The sequence below is a fragment of the Alosa alosa genome, chromosome 9 (assembly GCF_017589495.1).
Source record: "Alosa alosa isolate M-15738 ecotype Scorff River chromosome 9, AALO_Geno_1.1, whole genome shotgun sequence".
In the NCBI taxonomy this organism is placed as follows: domain Eukaryota; kingdom Metazoa; phylum Chordata; class Actinopteri; order Clupeiformes; family Clupeidae; genus Alosa; species Alosa alosa.
This window is the reverse complement of record NC_063197.1, coordinates 10,753,681-10,771,118: the sequence shown is the minus strand read 5'-3', so window position 1 is coordinate 10,771,118 and position 17,438 is coordinate 10,753,681. Positions and strand designations below refer to the sequence as shown.

Sequence of the window (17,438 nt, the reverse complement as noted above, 5' to 3'; positions counted from 1 at the left end):
GTGCTGCAGCGGCATGGGGTAAGTCGCCCAGCGCCCCAATTCAATCCAGGTTGCCGTCAGCTGGCAAAGGCTGCCTATCCGCCGACTCAGGGCTAGGGATATGCCACCCGGTCGAGCAGTCCATCGCCGCCTGGACTTCCCTGGGGGCCTGCCAATGCATCTCCCAATCCACGCTGCCCGGCGAAGGAGTGTGCCAAGACGGACCGTCTCATCAGTCACTGCTTTGACGATCAGCACGGCAGCCCCAGATGGGCAACGCCCTGGCCATCACTCTGGCGGCTCTGCTAAAAACGATGAGCCCGGAGGACCATGATGCAAGGGCCTGGTGGATGCCAGACTGTCAGCCCACTCCCCAGCTGACGCGTGATGTGGGGAGTGCTATGGCCTCTGCGGTGCTGTGCCAGACAGGTGTGGCTTGCCCAAACCTCTCTCCCTGATGCCATCAGGACAGAACTGTTAGGTCTCTCCGTGGTGCCTGGGCATGTGTTCCATCCAGACTCCCCAGCCCGCCCGAACACCACAGGTAAGTATCAACTATGCTGCCCCGGCGCTGAAGCTCAGCCCCAACTTCCTGGCCCAGAGGACAGCAAAGACCTCGACGGGCGCAGGCAGAGGTGCAGGCAGCTGGCGGTCCTGCCCTAGGGATCCGGGCTGCCGTTGATTGCCCTTCCCAGCTCCTGGGAAGGGATTGTGCCAGACTCTTGGGTTGTGGCTACGGTGACTCCACGGTTACCGCCTACAGACGGGCCCCTACGCTTTCAGGGGTCAAGATGACGTCTGTGAAAGACCCCCTTTAAATTCGTGCTTGTCAAGGAGGTCCAGGAGTTGCTTCTGAAAGGGGCCATCTCAGAAGTACCACTGCACGACGGCACACTGGGTTTTATTCCAAATATTTTATTGTCAAAAAAAAGACGGAGGTTACCGGCGGTCCTCGACCTCAGGCCCTTGAACCAGTACCTCAAGGTGCTGCCATTCAAAATGGTCCCGTTGGAATAGTGATTCGTTCCATCCAGGAAGGGGAGTGGTTTCACGCCTCTGGATCTAAAAGACGCAGACTTCCACGCCCCTATCTGCCCAGCACACAGGTCCTTCCCTCCGCCTTCCAAGGCAGGGTTTTCCAGTTTCAGGTCCTCCCATTTGGCCTTTCACTGGCCCCAGAATTTTTACTCGGCGTGGTGGCAGCCGCCTAGCCCCCCCCCTGCAGGTCCAGGGCCTAAAGATCCTACCGCACCTGGACGACTGGCTAATTTGTGCCCCATCTCAGGTGCAGGTGGTGCACTACACCAACACGGGTTCTGACCCATATCCAGGCCCTGGGTTTCACGGTCAACTGGAAAAAGAGCAACTTGCAGCCCCCCCCAGCAGGCGGATTTCCTTGGTGTCCTCTCGACTCGGTCAGCATGACGGGCGCTCTCTCACTCCACGGAGGGCAGACAGCTTGACCGAGGCTCTGACAGGCTTTCGGGCTGGGCAGACTGGTCACCGCCCACAAAGTCCAGAGGCTGTTGGGCTTAAGGCGAGACACGGCAGGTGAAAACATCGTTTTTTCATGCACTGGTCAATTTCGAGATTTTGGGCTAATTTGCTACCTTAGCATGTATTCTTTCACACTACTACAACAACAAAGCCCGATTTACACATTTAGGTGTTTATTTCATTACATTTTGTCTACTGCGCCTGTATATTTCTCCTAAATTCACCAAAAGTTAGTCTTCTAACGCTTTCATGCTCTATCACACCGTGATACAAAACATAACATGTGTAGTACCGTTGGAAAGCTCTGTTTTTCCTGCATGACGTTGTGCTATCCAAATATGGACACTTCCTTTGTAACCACAACTAATCGCGAAAGTTCAAAGGCGTGTCTAGGCTGAGAACGGAATCTCTTGGCTGTGTTCCAAGGCTGTTTTCTCAAATTGAGTTTTTATCATTTTCCAGTAGAAACATCTCAGCCTATGTAGCACCTATGTACACCAAACTTTCCAGATATACACTTAGCAGTATTCTGAAGATATTTACAGAGGGATTTGTTAATAAATCATTCCTGGCCTGATTTATGTGACATTTTAATCAAAAATATAAGGCAAAAATCGATTTTTTAAGGCTATGGACAGTATATTCTGATTTCCTAGGTAATGAAAGCAGATATCCTGAAATCCCTCTGTAATTTTATTTTTATCTTGTATGCAAACAAAATGAAAGAATAATTTTGTACCAGGCTTTATCATATGTTCAGATCTATCTACCGAAAATATATGCAAATTTGCGCATATTTAATGAGAATGCCTCATTTGCATAATTAAACATTCGAATTTCAAAAACTTGTAATACATTTTTTGTTCATACTTGTGTAAGTAATCAACTGAGAAAGTTTCATGGTGATGTCTATTATTTAAAAATTTTACCCTATTCACCTGTAGTGTCTCGCCTTAATGGCCGCGGCAGCTGAGGTACTGCCATTGGGCCTGCTGAAGGCACGCCCCCTGCAGTGTTGGTTCAATGCCTTTCAGCTCCACCCGAGAGACGACAGGCATGTGAAGCTGGGGTGTCTCCTGCTTGCATCCGAGCCCCTCGCCCTGGACGGACAGGAGGTTCTTACTCCAGGGTGTTCCACTGGGGGCCTTCCTCACAAGAGGCAAGTCATCTCGACAGGCGCTTCTCCTGACAGGCTGGGGAGCTGTCTGGGAAGGGCTGTCAGCGAGGGGTGTGGCCTCCCTCCTGGGACGTCAGAGCACATCAACGCCCTCGAGCTGAAGGCCATCCATCTCGCCCTGCAGAGGTTCCTGCCAGGGCGGCGAAGCCAACATGTTCTGGTGAGGTCAGACAGCACCACGGGCGTGTATCATGTCAATCACCAAAGGCACGAGGTCCTGGCGGTGCCTCCAGGTGGCGGAGGAGGAGTTGCTGTCATGGGCATGGCCGCGTCTGGCTTCAGTGAGGGGCAGTACCGTTCCAAGTGTGGAGAACAGGGCGACGACATTCTCTCCAGGACCGGACCACTCGGGGAATGGAGATTGAACTCAGAGGTGGTCAGCCAGGTCTGGGCTCAGTATGGGACTGCACAAGTGGACCTGTTTGCGTCGGCAGAAACGACTCACTGCCCAGAGTGGTACTCTCTCTCGTGGGACAGGGGAGGCAGTTTGGGCCTGGATGCTCTGTCACAAAACTGGCCGACAGGCTTGTTTGCACGCTTTTCCTCCATCCCCTCTTGTACCTCAGGTCCCTGGGAGGAGGATCAGGGGAGGCCAACACACAGTTCTGCTGGTTGCTCCACGGTGGTGGCGAGGCCTTGGTTTCAGACCTTCTCCGGCTCCTGCGGGTCAGCCATGGCAGTTACCCTGCCGCGGCGGATCTTCTGTCACAAGCAGGCGGGCAGATCTGGCATCCGAACCCAGGTGCCCTGCGCCTGTGGGTTTGGCCCCTGCAGAGTCAGTCATTGAACAGCTAGCTGAGTCTGTGCAGGAGACTCTGAACAACGCCAGGGCTCCTTCTACTAGAGCTTGCTATGCACTCAGGTGGAGGATCTTTTTTCGATTGGTGTGCCAGCTTGGGTCTTGAGCCAGCGGTTTGCCCTGTGCCACAAGTTTTGCGCTTCTTGCAGTCCTATTTGGATGAAGGCAAGGCGGTCAGTACTGTGAAGGTTTATGCCTCGGCCATTTCAGCCTTTCACCAGGGTGCGGATAACAGGCCCTTGGGTAGGCATCCACTGATTTGTCAGTTTTTAAAAGGGGCCCGTCGGTTGCGTCCAGTTCGCACTTTGCGGGCACCAAACTGGGATTTGCCCACCGTTTTAATGTCTCTTACTGAAGGCCCGTATGAGCCCATTTTAGATGCAGATCTGTGATCTTTGTCTCTGAACTAGCTTTCTCCTGGCTCTTTGTTTGGCCAGGCGCGTCGGGGAGCTGTGCGCCCTCTCCGTCAGCGAAGACTGCCTGAGGTGGCAGGCAGGGGGCACTGGCGTGTCACTTTGGCCTAATCCAGCCTTTCTGCCTAAGGTTCTAAGTCAGCAGTCTATCAACCAGGTTCTGGAGCTGACCCAATTCCAGCCGTCTGCTGCCTCAAAGGCAGAGCGCGACAAGTTGCTCACTCTGTGCCCAGTCAGGGCTTTGAGAGCTTATCTGGCCCATACGCAGTCATTGAGGAGGGAACACACTCAACTTTTTGTCTGTTATGGGGCGGCGAAGCAGGGACTACCGCTTTCCAAACAGCGGCTGTTGCATTGGCTGGTTGAGGTTATTTCCCATGCCTACCAGGCTCTGGGAATGCCGGTCCCTTCGGGTACAAGGGCTCACTCCACCAGGAGTATGGCTACGCCTTGGGCTGCCCTTAAGGGGGTACCAGCAAGCGATATCTGTGCAGCGGCTTCATGGGGGCGCCTTGCACTTTTACCAGGTTTTATAGGGTGGACGCCACTTTCGCCCAGCTCGGTTGGCGACGCTGCCCTCATGTCCGCGGACCGAGCGAGGTTTTAATGGTTAGCTTAGAGCTCCTCGCGTGACTTTTTGGTATGTGTCATCCTTTTTTACCGTAGTGACGGTCAGAGTGAGGTCGAAACAGATCGTAAGTTACGCATGTAACTATGGATCTGTGAGACCGAGGGATGACCGTCACTATCCTTGTCGCCGGACCATCCTGAGGCCATGGTAGGAGACTGAACGGAGCAATCTCCGCTATTTACAAGCTCGAAGTCGTTTCTGCTTCCGGAGGTCATGGGCATGACTTTGTTGACATATGGTCACCGGTGATAGGCAGAACGAAGGTGATCATTCCTTTTTTAGACCGTAGTGACGGTCATCCCTCGGTCTCACAGATCCATAGTTACATGCGTAACTTACGATATGTCAAATAAATGCATGGGTATTTTGACATTCAACGGTGCATTTGAAGGAGGCTGCTTGCGGGACCGTATGGAATAGTCATTCTTAAACCATGCTTTACTAAAACCTAGCATAGCCTTCACGCACTGCACTCGTCTATTATTTGAACTCATTGGCAAAGTGAAACTAACTTCACCAAGGAGTCAGTCAACGACAAGACAGTTATATGCAGTTACTTTCGCTAGATAGAGAGATAGATAGATAGATAGATAGATAGATAGATAGATAGATACTTTATTGATCCCCAAGGGGAAATTCAAGGGTCTCAGTAGCATACAGACATCACACACAACATGCACTTACAGCAGAAATGGTAAACATAAGTATAAGTATAAACATATAACTAAACTCCACTGTACAATAAAGACAGTAGAAGATAAGAGAGATAAGAAAACTAACAAAACTAAATACTAAAATAAAAAGTGTTTTCAGACGAGCGCGACAAAGCGGAAACAGGAAGATGGACTAGTTCGAGGGCAAGCGAGAGTTGCAGTGTTTTGTTACAGTCGTGAAAATCCAGTCGTTTGCTGGATAAGTTAACAAAGTTACCAGCGAGAGTTGCAACACATGGAATTAAGAGGAAAGAATAGAAACACTTTATTTTCAAACAAAGGATATCTATTAAGGCCTGAACAAAATCTCTTTCCACTTCAGGAAATTACACAAACTCAGCCAGCTGCTAGCTAGCTAGCCAGCTAACTAAACTTTTTAAATTATTAAAATTCCCCTCGGGATGACTAAAGTATCTATCTATATATCCATCTACCTGTGCGCACACCTTGGAAACTAGATGATAATGATGGTGGTAGTTGTGAATAGTAGCAACCAAAGTCTGAAGTACCATCACAGAGGCTAGCTAATAGCAGAGCCCGTTTACATTCTCTGCTAGTGTTTCTTAATGCACCTTCTTCTGCTGTGTAACGTAGTTAGCGTTAATCTTTTCACAACAGCGACACCTCTGTTCAGGAGAATATTGCAACTAGTGTCGTGACCACGACGCGCGAGTATAAATGGTTACAGCGCTTCTGTGACGTCACATTGTCGCGCTACCGGTCGGGCGCGTCGAGTATGTGGAACGTGGACGCTTGTAATGACAGGGCCGGGACTGGTAAGGTGCTAAAGGGAGTGAGTGTCATGGTGAAGGTGCAAACAGTAGTCCAACCATAGTCCTTAGTTATGTGTGCATGGCAAGGTGCTCAAGAGAGTGAGTGTCATAGTGAAGGTGCAAAAAGTAGTCCAACATTAGTCCAACAGTGCAACAGTGCAAGAGTAAGGTCTAGAGACCAGCATAAATAGTATGGACAAATAGGAGAGTAAAGTATAATGTAGACAAGGTAAAATAAAAAACTATTTCAGTGCAAGAACCGGTTGAGGTAATAGGGTTATAGCCATTCATTCATTCAGTATTGTAGCAGAAGCCTGACTGCAGCCATTAATCATGTGTGCTAATATAGCATGAAAAACAGTGTAGCAGTAAAACAGTAGTGAAAACATTAGGCTGTGTACATTAGTAAAACAGTAGTAAAGCAGTAGTGGGCAGTCAGTACTCAAACATGGAGAGGCAGACAGACTAAGCAAAGAAATCTATCTCTCCTCTTCCCTTTAGTGAGGCATTGAACAGTTCAATGGCCCTAGGAACAAATGACTTCCTCAGCCTTTCAGTTGTGCATGGCAGTGAGCGAAGTCTCCAGCTGATCAAGCTCCCTTAGGGTTTTTGATAGTGCTGTAGAGTGGATGACATTCATTGTCCAAGATGTTGATCAGTTTGTTTAGGGTCCTTTTGTCAGATATTGAAGTGATGCACTCCAGTTCAGCCCCCACTATACAGAGCCAGCCTTCCTTACTAGCCTGTCAAGTCGCCCAGCATCCTTCTTCTTTGTGCTTCCTCCCCAGCATACCACTGCATAGAAGAGGGCGCTGGCCACAACAGACTGATAGAACATCCTGAGGAGCTTGCTGCACACATTGAAGGACCGCAGCCTCCTCAGGAAGTACAGCCTGCTCTGTCCTTTCTTGTAGAGTGCATCAGTGTTGGCTGACCAGTCAAGTTTATTGTCCAGGTGGAGACCCAGATACTTGTAGGTGCTTACCACCTCCACATTGACCCCATCAATAGAGACTGGTAGCAGAGCGGGCTTAGACCTGCGGAAATCCACCACCATCTCCTTGGTCTTTGAAGTGTTTAGTTGAAGGTGATTGAGTTGAGTTTGCACCACTGCACAAAGTCCTCCACCAAGATCCTGTACTCCTCCTCTTGCTCGTCCCTGATACACCCCACAATTGCAGTATCATCAGAAAACTTCTGCACTATTGACTGACAATGGGTTACCACTGAAAACATAGGCTGGAAAAAACAACACTTACCCTATTGCTTAAATGACTGAATAAAACAACATTTATCCTGCAGAGGAGTTGCTTATATCTCGTGACAGTGCATCTTCAGCTGTGCATCATACGTGTCTCTCGCCTCTCCCCTAATCACTTTTAACCGTCATTACCAATTTGCAAATGATGGTGAATAACTACTCATCATGAGATGTACAGTATTTCGAAATATCTTTATTCTAATTATGTTTCCCATTGTAATCGTGCAATTTGTAATGCTTTGCATGGACGCGGCGCTGGTGTCGCTCATGAATGATAGAAGGATGGTGTGTGCACCTGCCAATATGACTGTTGATATGCGCTCTTAAAATAGCATATGAACAACTCGCCATTGACTTCTGACCAGGTTTAGGTGGTGTACGATAGCGATTTTTAGACAACGCTCCAGGCCCCTCCCTAGGTTGTTAATTGCCACACCCCTGGGCGCAATGTTTAAAAAATAAACGTGCAAAATACCGAATTAAACTTTGCGCGGGTGAAAAACAAGTTTTACGCCATGCGCTGGTGTCCAAAACACAGCCCCATATCCTCCTCAGGGCCGTTGAGGAGGACGTGTCCCCCAATATTCAAATATGATCAAAATAGTCCCCCCCAAAATACGGACATAGAAAAAGAAAGAAAGAATAAAGCGCTATAGCCTACTAGGCCTACAGGAAACCAACACGCATCTGAAATGTAATCAAACGTAAATAACGCACACATTAGTGACCTATGGTTCCAGAGTAGGGCCTAGCCTACACCCCTGAGTGGTTTGTCCTGGTGATTTTCCATAGGTTTGGAGCCTATGGAAAATCATTTCTTTAAACTAAGGCTTATGAGCCTTAGTTTAAAAAAATCTTCAGGTGTAAGTAATAATTTTATAATTTGTAATTTCTTTTAAACTATACATTTTGAACACAAATGGAGTCACGGGTCCAGGGATGGATTACTGAATGGGCTTACTGGGCCCAAGAGCTCAGGGGCCCCTGAAGCCCAAGCCTCTGTGTGAAGTTGCTTCTTCTCCACCCTTCTCTTTTCACAAAACTCACCAGAGAGGGGGGGGGGCATAATCCATCCATGCCATACCCATGTCCGTCAAAAGTTTGGAATAACCTAATTGACTGACCTAACTAACGACTTGTTTGTGATTTTTAATAATATTTTTGCATGGTAGGAAATGTATTGAAATTCTGTTTGGGGGTCCATGACTACGGCCTTGATCCTCCTCATCAACTTTAAACCTTTAGGGATCTGTGAATCTGTGATCTGTGTGTGAAGCCATCAAAAATTGAATGTTTGCAAACATAGAAGTGGACATTACCTCACCTTTACACAAACAATCTAACACACTCTCTCTCTCTCTCTCTCTCTCTCTCTCTCTCTCTGTGTGTGTGTGTGTGTGTGTGTGTGTGTGTGTATTTGTTTTGACTACTTGAGCGTATCTGTTTGCGTGAGATTTGCAGAACTTATACTCCATGTCTTATGCAAACACGGCAGACCACGCCTCAATACAAACAGGACAGGGCCTGACAAGCGCTTGAGAGAAAGAGAGGAGAAAGGGAGGGAGGGTGCATGCGGAGAGAGCGTCTGTGCTCGTCTGCCTCGGCCAGGCCACAACACAAAGGAGAACAGCGGAGCGACGGATGATCTGAGGAGCTGAGAGCGAGCGCGTTTGATGTCTGAGTGTACCTCCACGTGTGTAAGTCGCACTGAAAGCACGGCTGTGACAACAATGAGCGAAGGATTCAAAGAACTTTAGAGAAGAGAGCAAGAGCGAGAGAGCGCGAGGGAGACAAAGCAAATGATGATCTCTGCTTTCACTAAATCTCTGCTTTTGTGTCGCCACAGCGCTTTGATCCCAAACTTCCACTCTCACATAATGTACACACACACACACACACACACAAACCCACGCAAATACTGATACAAGGGACCCAGTTTGTGTTAAGACATAGATTAGTTTACTTAAAAGCAAGAGGGTAAATTCAGAAAAATATACCATATTCATAAACACAGACTGGCACACAAAAACATGCACAGACAAAGGGAAGGAGTTGTTGACGAGTAGATTACTGTTTACTTTTATGAATAGTGTGTGTATGTGTTGATTGAAGTCCTAAGTCTTGACACTCGCTGAGAAGATATTGCAGGGCCACATGCACAAATAGTCTGAGTGTGGATGGTGGCTTTTTATTTTATGACATCAAAAAGCATAATTTATTATTATAAGTAGGCAAAGAGGGAAATACACTTCTTCACTAGAGTGTGAGAGCACACAAACACACACACACAAACACTTGGCTGTGGGGTCACAACAAAAACTCAAAAAATATCTAAAACTCAAACACAGAAATGCACACAACAGACCAAAAGACAGTATGATGCCTTTATGGTACAAATCATATGTATTTTAAAGGGACAATTGAAGCGTACTGTCTCTCCCCATCACTAGTTTTAGCTAAATGAATGACCCTTTAATATGAAACTCTATCGATGGACCAGATTATATAATTTCCTTTCAGTAGGTATACTACTACTACTACTGAAAGGAAACTAATCTGGTCCTTCAGCAGAGATTAATGTTAAAGGGTCATACATTTAGTTAAAACTAGTGATGGGGAGAGACCATACACCGCACACACAGTACATAAAGTGTAGGCAGTTGTTTGTCATGGGTGCAGTGAAGTGTGTATTATTGCAGATTGAACATTCATATTACCCCTCTGCGTGACTTTGAATTACGCACACCTGCAAGAGATACACACACACACACACACACACACACACACACACACACACACACACACACACACACACAGAGGACAGCTGGGATGGGAAGAAACTTTTCTTATCATACTACATAAATAAACCGTTACAGCAGCACACAATCTACAATTAGCATGACTGAAGATAAATAAATAAATAAAGGCAGTCAGCATCAAAGCTTCTTTTATCCAAATTGACCCTTTCATATAGGCATTCGACTTACCAAGGAGTGTACAAGTGTTCCAGGTTTCATTTTGTCTTTCTTCCACCCCCACACACACACACACACACACACACACACACACACACACACACACACACCCCCACACACACACACACACACACACACACACACACACACACACACACACACACACACACACACACACACACACACACACACACACACACACACACACACTGTATTAGGGTTTTTTTCCACTGAGGTAGTTTTTGTACCTATCCTCCCATTCACACATATTAAACACACACACATACCCTGCAGGTCTGATAACAGTAATCCCTAAAGTGGGATTTGCAGATGTGTTTGAAGAGCGTAAACACATTCTGAAGAGTCTTCCTCCTCATCTGATCGCTCGGCACTTGTTTGTGTATTTACTAGTTGATGTTTTTGTTTGTTTTCTGTTTGTTTATGTTTGTCAGCTTTGTATTCGTATGCTTTGATGTGGAGATAAAAAAAATGGTGGGGTCTGATTGGCCCTCACACCATGCAGTATTTAGAAGGTAAGCATCTGATTGGATGAACCATCCTTAAGAGGTGTGTGTGTGTGTGTGTGTGTGCAGGTTTTGCAGGTTTACAAGCGCAAGATGTGCGCAGGTAAGGCGCTTGTGTGTGTGTGTGTGTGTGTGTGAGAGATAGAGCGAGAGAGAGTATTTGCTGTATGCACACACATTTATGATAAAGCATTGCACCTGTTGTTAACTTTAAAAATCAATGTGAAATAACCCTTTTTGTCGATACAAGGTACAAAGAAGCACACACACACTCACACAAACACACACACATAGACACACACACAGGCAGCCACAGGCCTACGTAACTCCACTTCCGATCCTTAACGATGTACATAAATATGAAGAATAAAAAATGATCAATAATAGATTATAATTACAAACAGCAACATCTGCCAGTTCTGTTTCTGCCTCATTACCACTTTGCTTCTTTCCTTCCGAACACACACACACACACACACACACACACACACACACACACACACACACACACACACACACACACACACACACACACACGCTAACCACCAAAAAACTCTCTCACTGTCATAATCATCTTTGTTTATCACAAAAACAAATACACAGTCTTACATGTACAATATTTTGTGGTGGGTACATGTCAGAGGTCTGGCCAGTCAGTCCATACACAGTACATTATAATGTCAAGAAAACAAACATATTTGACATCTCTTGCATACAGGTTTGTAATAACAATCCATCTGACAAAGTAATAACTGTCATGATTCAGAAATTTTAAAAGTTATGGATATTACCAACAGCCAATTGATGAAGTCCACACTTCTCTAGAATATAACTGTTGGAGTATTCGGTAACTGCTTTGAAAGTATCTGTGCAAGCCAAGGGCTGCATGGCATGTGCTGTATGCCTCTATCTGTCCCCATTAGCACAGCAGTGACATGGAGGATGTTTAAGGAGGATGGCATCTCTTCCTTGAGCTGGCTGCCTGTAGGGTCAAATGCTATAGCAAGAAGGCCCTTGGTTAGGTTATCAACACTCCAACAGCTACTGTAACATAGGCAGAGATGTGGGAACTTTCTGGAGGGAAAGGATGGGCATATCAAATACTCTCTCCTTGCCAGATCTCTGTGGTAGAGTAACTACATGACTAGATTTCCAGACAGTGAAAAGTCTGCGTGTGTAGCACTCGCAGGAGAAGTAGCCTGTCACTGAACAAGTCTCTCCGTTTGATGATGATGGTATGCAAAGGATGGCTAGCATCATCCAGAATGGCCAGCAGTTTGAGTGCTTTCTTCTCAGCCACCACTAGAGAGCTGGCCCACCTGATCAACTTGTCCAGCATTGTAGTGGCCCTGGGTGGACTTTAAATATAGTATCTTTTATCGACACGTTTGTCTTTATTGATGCAATAAACAATCCTTTTTTAGTCTGCTTCAGGCAGGAGAGAGGGTGTGATAACACTCATTCATTTTAATTACAGAGCAGAGCAAGCCATTCCAAGAACTTTCAACACCTACTCATACATTGCCACATGCATATAGAGTCAAGGAAAAGAGGGCTTTTGCTTTAATCTTATTTGATTTTTTTCTTTCTTTCTTCTTTTATATGTATTTCTCACTAGTTTTCTGCAGATGTTGAATGATTGCGGGCTCCTCAGCAGCCTGCTTTGACCCTTTTTATAGAGGTCATCAGTTGTCCGGTCCAACTTTGCTGCCAGCAGCAGTCCAAGATGTTTCCCTCCGCTCAATCTGGACTAGTTGTGGGCGAGACTTCCTTAAGTCTGTTACAAGCTCTTTAGTTTTGGTGGTATTTTGAGTTACAAGCTCTTTAGTTTTGGTGGTATAGGCAGTTGAAGCTGAAGCTGTAGGCAGTTTGAGTGGCACCAGACGACAACGTCCCTCACCGGACTCCTGTACTCCTCGTCACTCTTGATGCACCGGATGATAGCCGTGTCATCACCGAATGATAGCCGTGTCATCAGCGAACTTCTGAACGTGACGTGGCTAATGTCCACTGTGAAGAGGGTGAAGAGATGGAGGATGGATGGATGACCACTTCCAACGCACCTAACATGCATTTCCCTCATCCTCTGGTAGTAGTACCTAAGGTCTCCTCTGCATAGTAGTAACTATTGCTTTAGTAATCACTGCCACCACCGGTGAGGTAGTTGGTGATCCAAGACACCAGGTGTGGGTCCACCTACATCCTGGTCAGTTTGTCCTAAAACATTAGGGGCTGGATGATGTTGGATGCGCTGACTGCACCACCTCCCTTATCAAGGTGCAAGTAGACCTGGTGTAGGAGGTGAAGGATGTCGTCCTCTAGCATTTTCACCTGATATGCAAACTGCAAAGGATCTTGAACATGCTGCACCTGAGGCCTGAGAAGGCTGAGAGAAAGGCACTCCAGTGTCATCATTAGGTGTGACGTGAGTGCCATGGGTCTGAAGTCATTAATAAAATATTAATAATAATAATAATAATAATAATAATAATAATAATAATAATAATATGTTTTATTTATATAGCGCCTTTCTCAGACTCAAGGTTACTTTACACAAAGTCAACACAAACAGAGCATACACAGAGCAAGACAACACAAAAACAATCAACAACATTAAAAAAATAAAATAAAATGTATTTGCAATGAGTCTATGGCAGAAGATGAGAAGTGTTCCTGAAACAGAAAGGTCTTGAGAGGAGCGTTGAAGAAAGGAAAGGAGGGGCAGTCACAGAGGCATTGAGCTCTCTGGGCCAGTTCTTTCCCGGGACCGGGACAATACAGTGCAGGACGATATATACCAATAACCATTCAAATAAGGATTTGAATGGTTATTCTCAAATTGGTGAAAAATACAGAATTATACTTTATCAGGCATTCAGTTATTTTGAGTTAACCAACCAAAAACAAGTGTATTGTGAAATCCCAACAATGTGAAGAGATACTGAACTCTAAACCACTTTCTGATGACATTCTCACAAGCACACGATTTTCTGAACGTTTAGAGATGCTCCAGCCTTTAAGTTCGAGCGCTATCAGGTCTTTCACTAGTTCACATTCCTGAATTTGTATAAAGACATAAGAGCATAATACATAAAAGCATAATAGAAAAGCATGTTTGGCGAAGTCTCTGGCCATGGTTCTGAAGGGCTTCGCGGAATTGTACCGGAGTCGACTGCGCAGGCAGGAGTCGGGCAGGATTCCGCCATACACCCCCGTATTCTTTAAATATGGAAGACGGGAGGCTTAAGGGGAGGTGGTGGGTTGCGAGCGGAGTAACACCGATGCTGTAACTTCGGCAGGTAGACTGTGAATAAATAACCTGACTGATTGAAGAAGGAGGCGTGGCAAATTCCGTCATGTTCCTCCCGAACTTCCGTTTGTAAAAATTTAGTGACTATTTGGTAACTTTATGATGGTCATAATGCTTTCTCCTTGATACCATTCACCATCCAAAGGTGAACTTTAAATATAGCATCTTTTATTGACACATTTGTCTTTATTGATGCCATATATAATCCTTTTTTAGACTGTTTCTGGAAAGACAAAGGGTGTAATAACACTGACTCATTTTATTTACAGAGCAGCAAGCCATTCCAAGAACACTCATATATTGCCACATGCATAAAATAGAGGTCAAGGAAAACAGGGCTTTGCATATATTTTATTTGGGCCAAATAATCACAGTCTTTTTATTTTACCTCCCCCCATATCTGTGTATATCTCACTAAATATTTCGCTGTCTCTATTGTGCTGATCACACCAGGTTTAGTTTATATATAAAAAATATTATTCTACTTTCAATCAGGTCTGTTGAGCAACAATATTTAGGAAAACAAATCTGTGTTATACTAATATACAGTATATGTATATTATTATAAGATGCTTATATACTGTATATTCAAGCATGCATGATTTCTTTTCTCCTGTAGGTTTGGTTCTGAGTATTTATGAAAGTATAAGTAAAGTATTCCCTCCAGCTGTCGACTATGTGAGGAGGAAGATGTATTTTGCTCAGACACATGCCTGCCCTGCTCAACTACATCAATTCAAGGAAGGGTTCCTTGAATCTTATGTGAATACATCTGTATGTTGTCGTCTGCCTGTGTATTCATGTATGTAGTAGGAAAAATGCACCCCTTCAACCAAGAGGAAAAAATTGTTGTATAACACACACATACACTCTCTCTCTCTCACACACACACACACACACACACACACACACACACACACACACACACACACACACACACACAAAGGCATACTCTTTAAGTAATAACATAGTAAGGTGTATCATTTTCTCCGGCACTCAGGTCCTCGGTGCGTTAACTCACTGTACTGCATAGTGACACACACCCACAAACACACCACACTCTGTTAACTTTGTTTGGGATTTGGTAGACTGCTGTACAGGCTATGGAAGTTGTGTACCATTCTAAGATAGACTGTGTCTAGAAATGGTCGATGGGATAAAGTGTCCAGTGTCTCTCAGTATGTATGCTTACAGCAAATGTTTGAAAGTAGAAAGTATATTTGTATATTTATTGTAGGCGTGTGTGTGCGTGTGTGTGTGTGTGTGTGTGTGTGTGTGTGTGTGTGTGTGTGTGTGTGTGTGTGTGTGTACACTCATTAATAAGAAAGTTTAGAATTTTCTGCCTGATATTTTTTTTGCTCTAGAACATGAAAGCAACCTAAGATGTGCACAAGACATGGTTGGTCTTTGTACCCTTTCTTCCTCTCCAGATCAAAGCCGGGATGGCAGAGCGTTCAATAATGTGTGGACCATAAGAGGGAAGGGGTAGAGCCTCAAGTTTCCATCAGTTGTCTCTGTCTCCTACACTAAAATAATATCTATTTAATTTGGCATGAAGTTGGACAACACTATTGGACATGAACATCAACATATTTACGTGAAATATACCGACACGTTTAACATTAATAACTATTGCTGTTGAGGATTGTAAGTTGGCGTGCCATTTAGACGCGTAACATTGCGCAGCTATAGGTTTATACGGAAAGCACCGTGAACACCGGCCGCACCAACGAATCTCACCTGCCCCCTTCTCGCTCACATGTAAGGTGGGTGTGTTTAATATTCCAATACGCCGTACGTGTCTCCCTTCTCTTTTCAAGTGTCTGTTGAGAACCCCGCCCTTGTGGGGTGGGCACTTGAGGTAATATTAAATGAGTTTGGTTTATATTGTGTACTTCTTCCACAGATGCGCTCAACTTCCACTTCCAAAGAAAGTGCACCGTGTAAGTCAAACACACTGAAGTTTTTCCTCGCTAAAACAGGTGCAGTGACCAAAAACAAGGGGATAGAACCTAAACCAATGCATTAGAGGAGGATGAAACTACAGGTGTTTTCCGCAAGTCATTCCACTGAACCCTTGGCGGAATTCTGCAGTAAAGGCTCTCTACTACCCGTTGAAGAGGAGCTGGGCTCAGATGGGGACATCGCTCCGAACAGCCCTCCCCAGGTGCCTGTTGCTGAGCCAGACGCGGCAAAAACGAACAAATCCTACACACGCCGCCCAAAGCCGCCCTACTCCTACATCGCACTCATTGCCATGGCAATCCGGGACTCATCCACCGGTCGCTTAACGCTCGCCGAAATCAATGACTACCTGATGAAAAAGTTCCCATTCTTTCGCGGGAGCTACACTGGCTGGCGAAACTCGGTGCGGCACAACTTGTCCCTCAACGACTGTTTCTTGAAGGTGCTGCGCGAACCCGCCCGTCCATGGGGAAAGGACAATTACTGGATGCTCAACCCACACAGTGAGTACACTTTTGCCGACGGGGTGTTCCGTCGGAGGCGGAAACGCATAGTCGGCAAGAAAAGAAGCCTTGATGACCCTGAGAGCCCCGAAAATGCCTGTGACCGAACCCACGCACGTGTGTCGCCTGCAGCAATGCGCAATGGGAGTAGGTTCACCGGCCCGTTCGCCATTGACAGCATCCTCAGCACTCCTGTTAAACAGAGTCGACGAGATGAAATCACACTGGACTGCAGATCCAGACTTGGCAACGGATTTCACTGGACTCAGGTGCAGCAACTGCCACATCTCATGACTTATCTCGCTCCCGGTGCCGCCTCTACCACAGATCCCCATATCGCTACCGACGCGGGCGGCATTGTGTGGTCAGACATGCCCGAAATTCCGAGTGTCCTAGTGGCCTCGAACACGAGTATCAATTCTTCTCACATGACGTCAGAGGGATTCCCTCCGTCTGATTCCAGGATACAGGCGGCCGCCTGTCGCACCAACAGCCAGTTCTCTTTCAGAATAGACTCCCTCTTATCTTAAGCTGAGTTTTCTGTCGAACGAGCATAATAAATTTACTGAATTGTGACCTGGAAAGAACAAAAGTCTGTAATGGGCCATGTGCAAATAGTTGTGGTATTTGTGTGAGTTGAGTTTGTGCATGAGCCTTCACGTTTGCGTGGTTTAATTTATTTTTTTGTTTGTCACAGGTTAAATAATGTCATGTTACTGATTATTGAAACTATTAAAATTAAAATGGAAAATGTACTCTTTGTTATTAATCCATCACTCGTAATAAAAGACGCGGCCTATTTATAATAATTGTCCCCACTACAAACATCCTTTAAAAAAAAAAAAGTTCAACTAATATATTTTAAGAGCAAGCATAGGCTACATTTACCGAGGGTTGTAATAATCCAGCAGCCTTAAT

At 45.6% G+C, this 17,438-nt stretch overlaps 1 protein-coding gene across 1 annotated transcript; it reads left to right on the top strand.

Annotated features, from left to right (window-relative positions):
- The first annotated feature begins 15,775 nt into the window (after nucleotides 1-15,775).
- On the top strand, nucleotides 15,776-17,148 carry LOC125301004 (forkhead box protein Q1-like). The gene has a single exon (XM_048253236.1). The coding sequence runs from the start codon at nucleotides 16,088-16,090 to the stop codon at nucleotides 17,048-17,050; it is 963 nt and encodes a 320-aa protein (XP_048109193.1). The 5' UTR covers nucleotides 15,776-16,087; the 3' UTR covers nucleotides 17,051-17,148.
- Nucleotides 17,149-17,438: the final 290 nt, after the last annotated feature.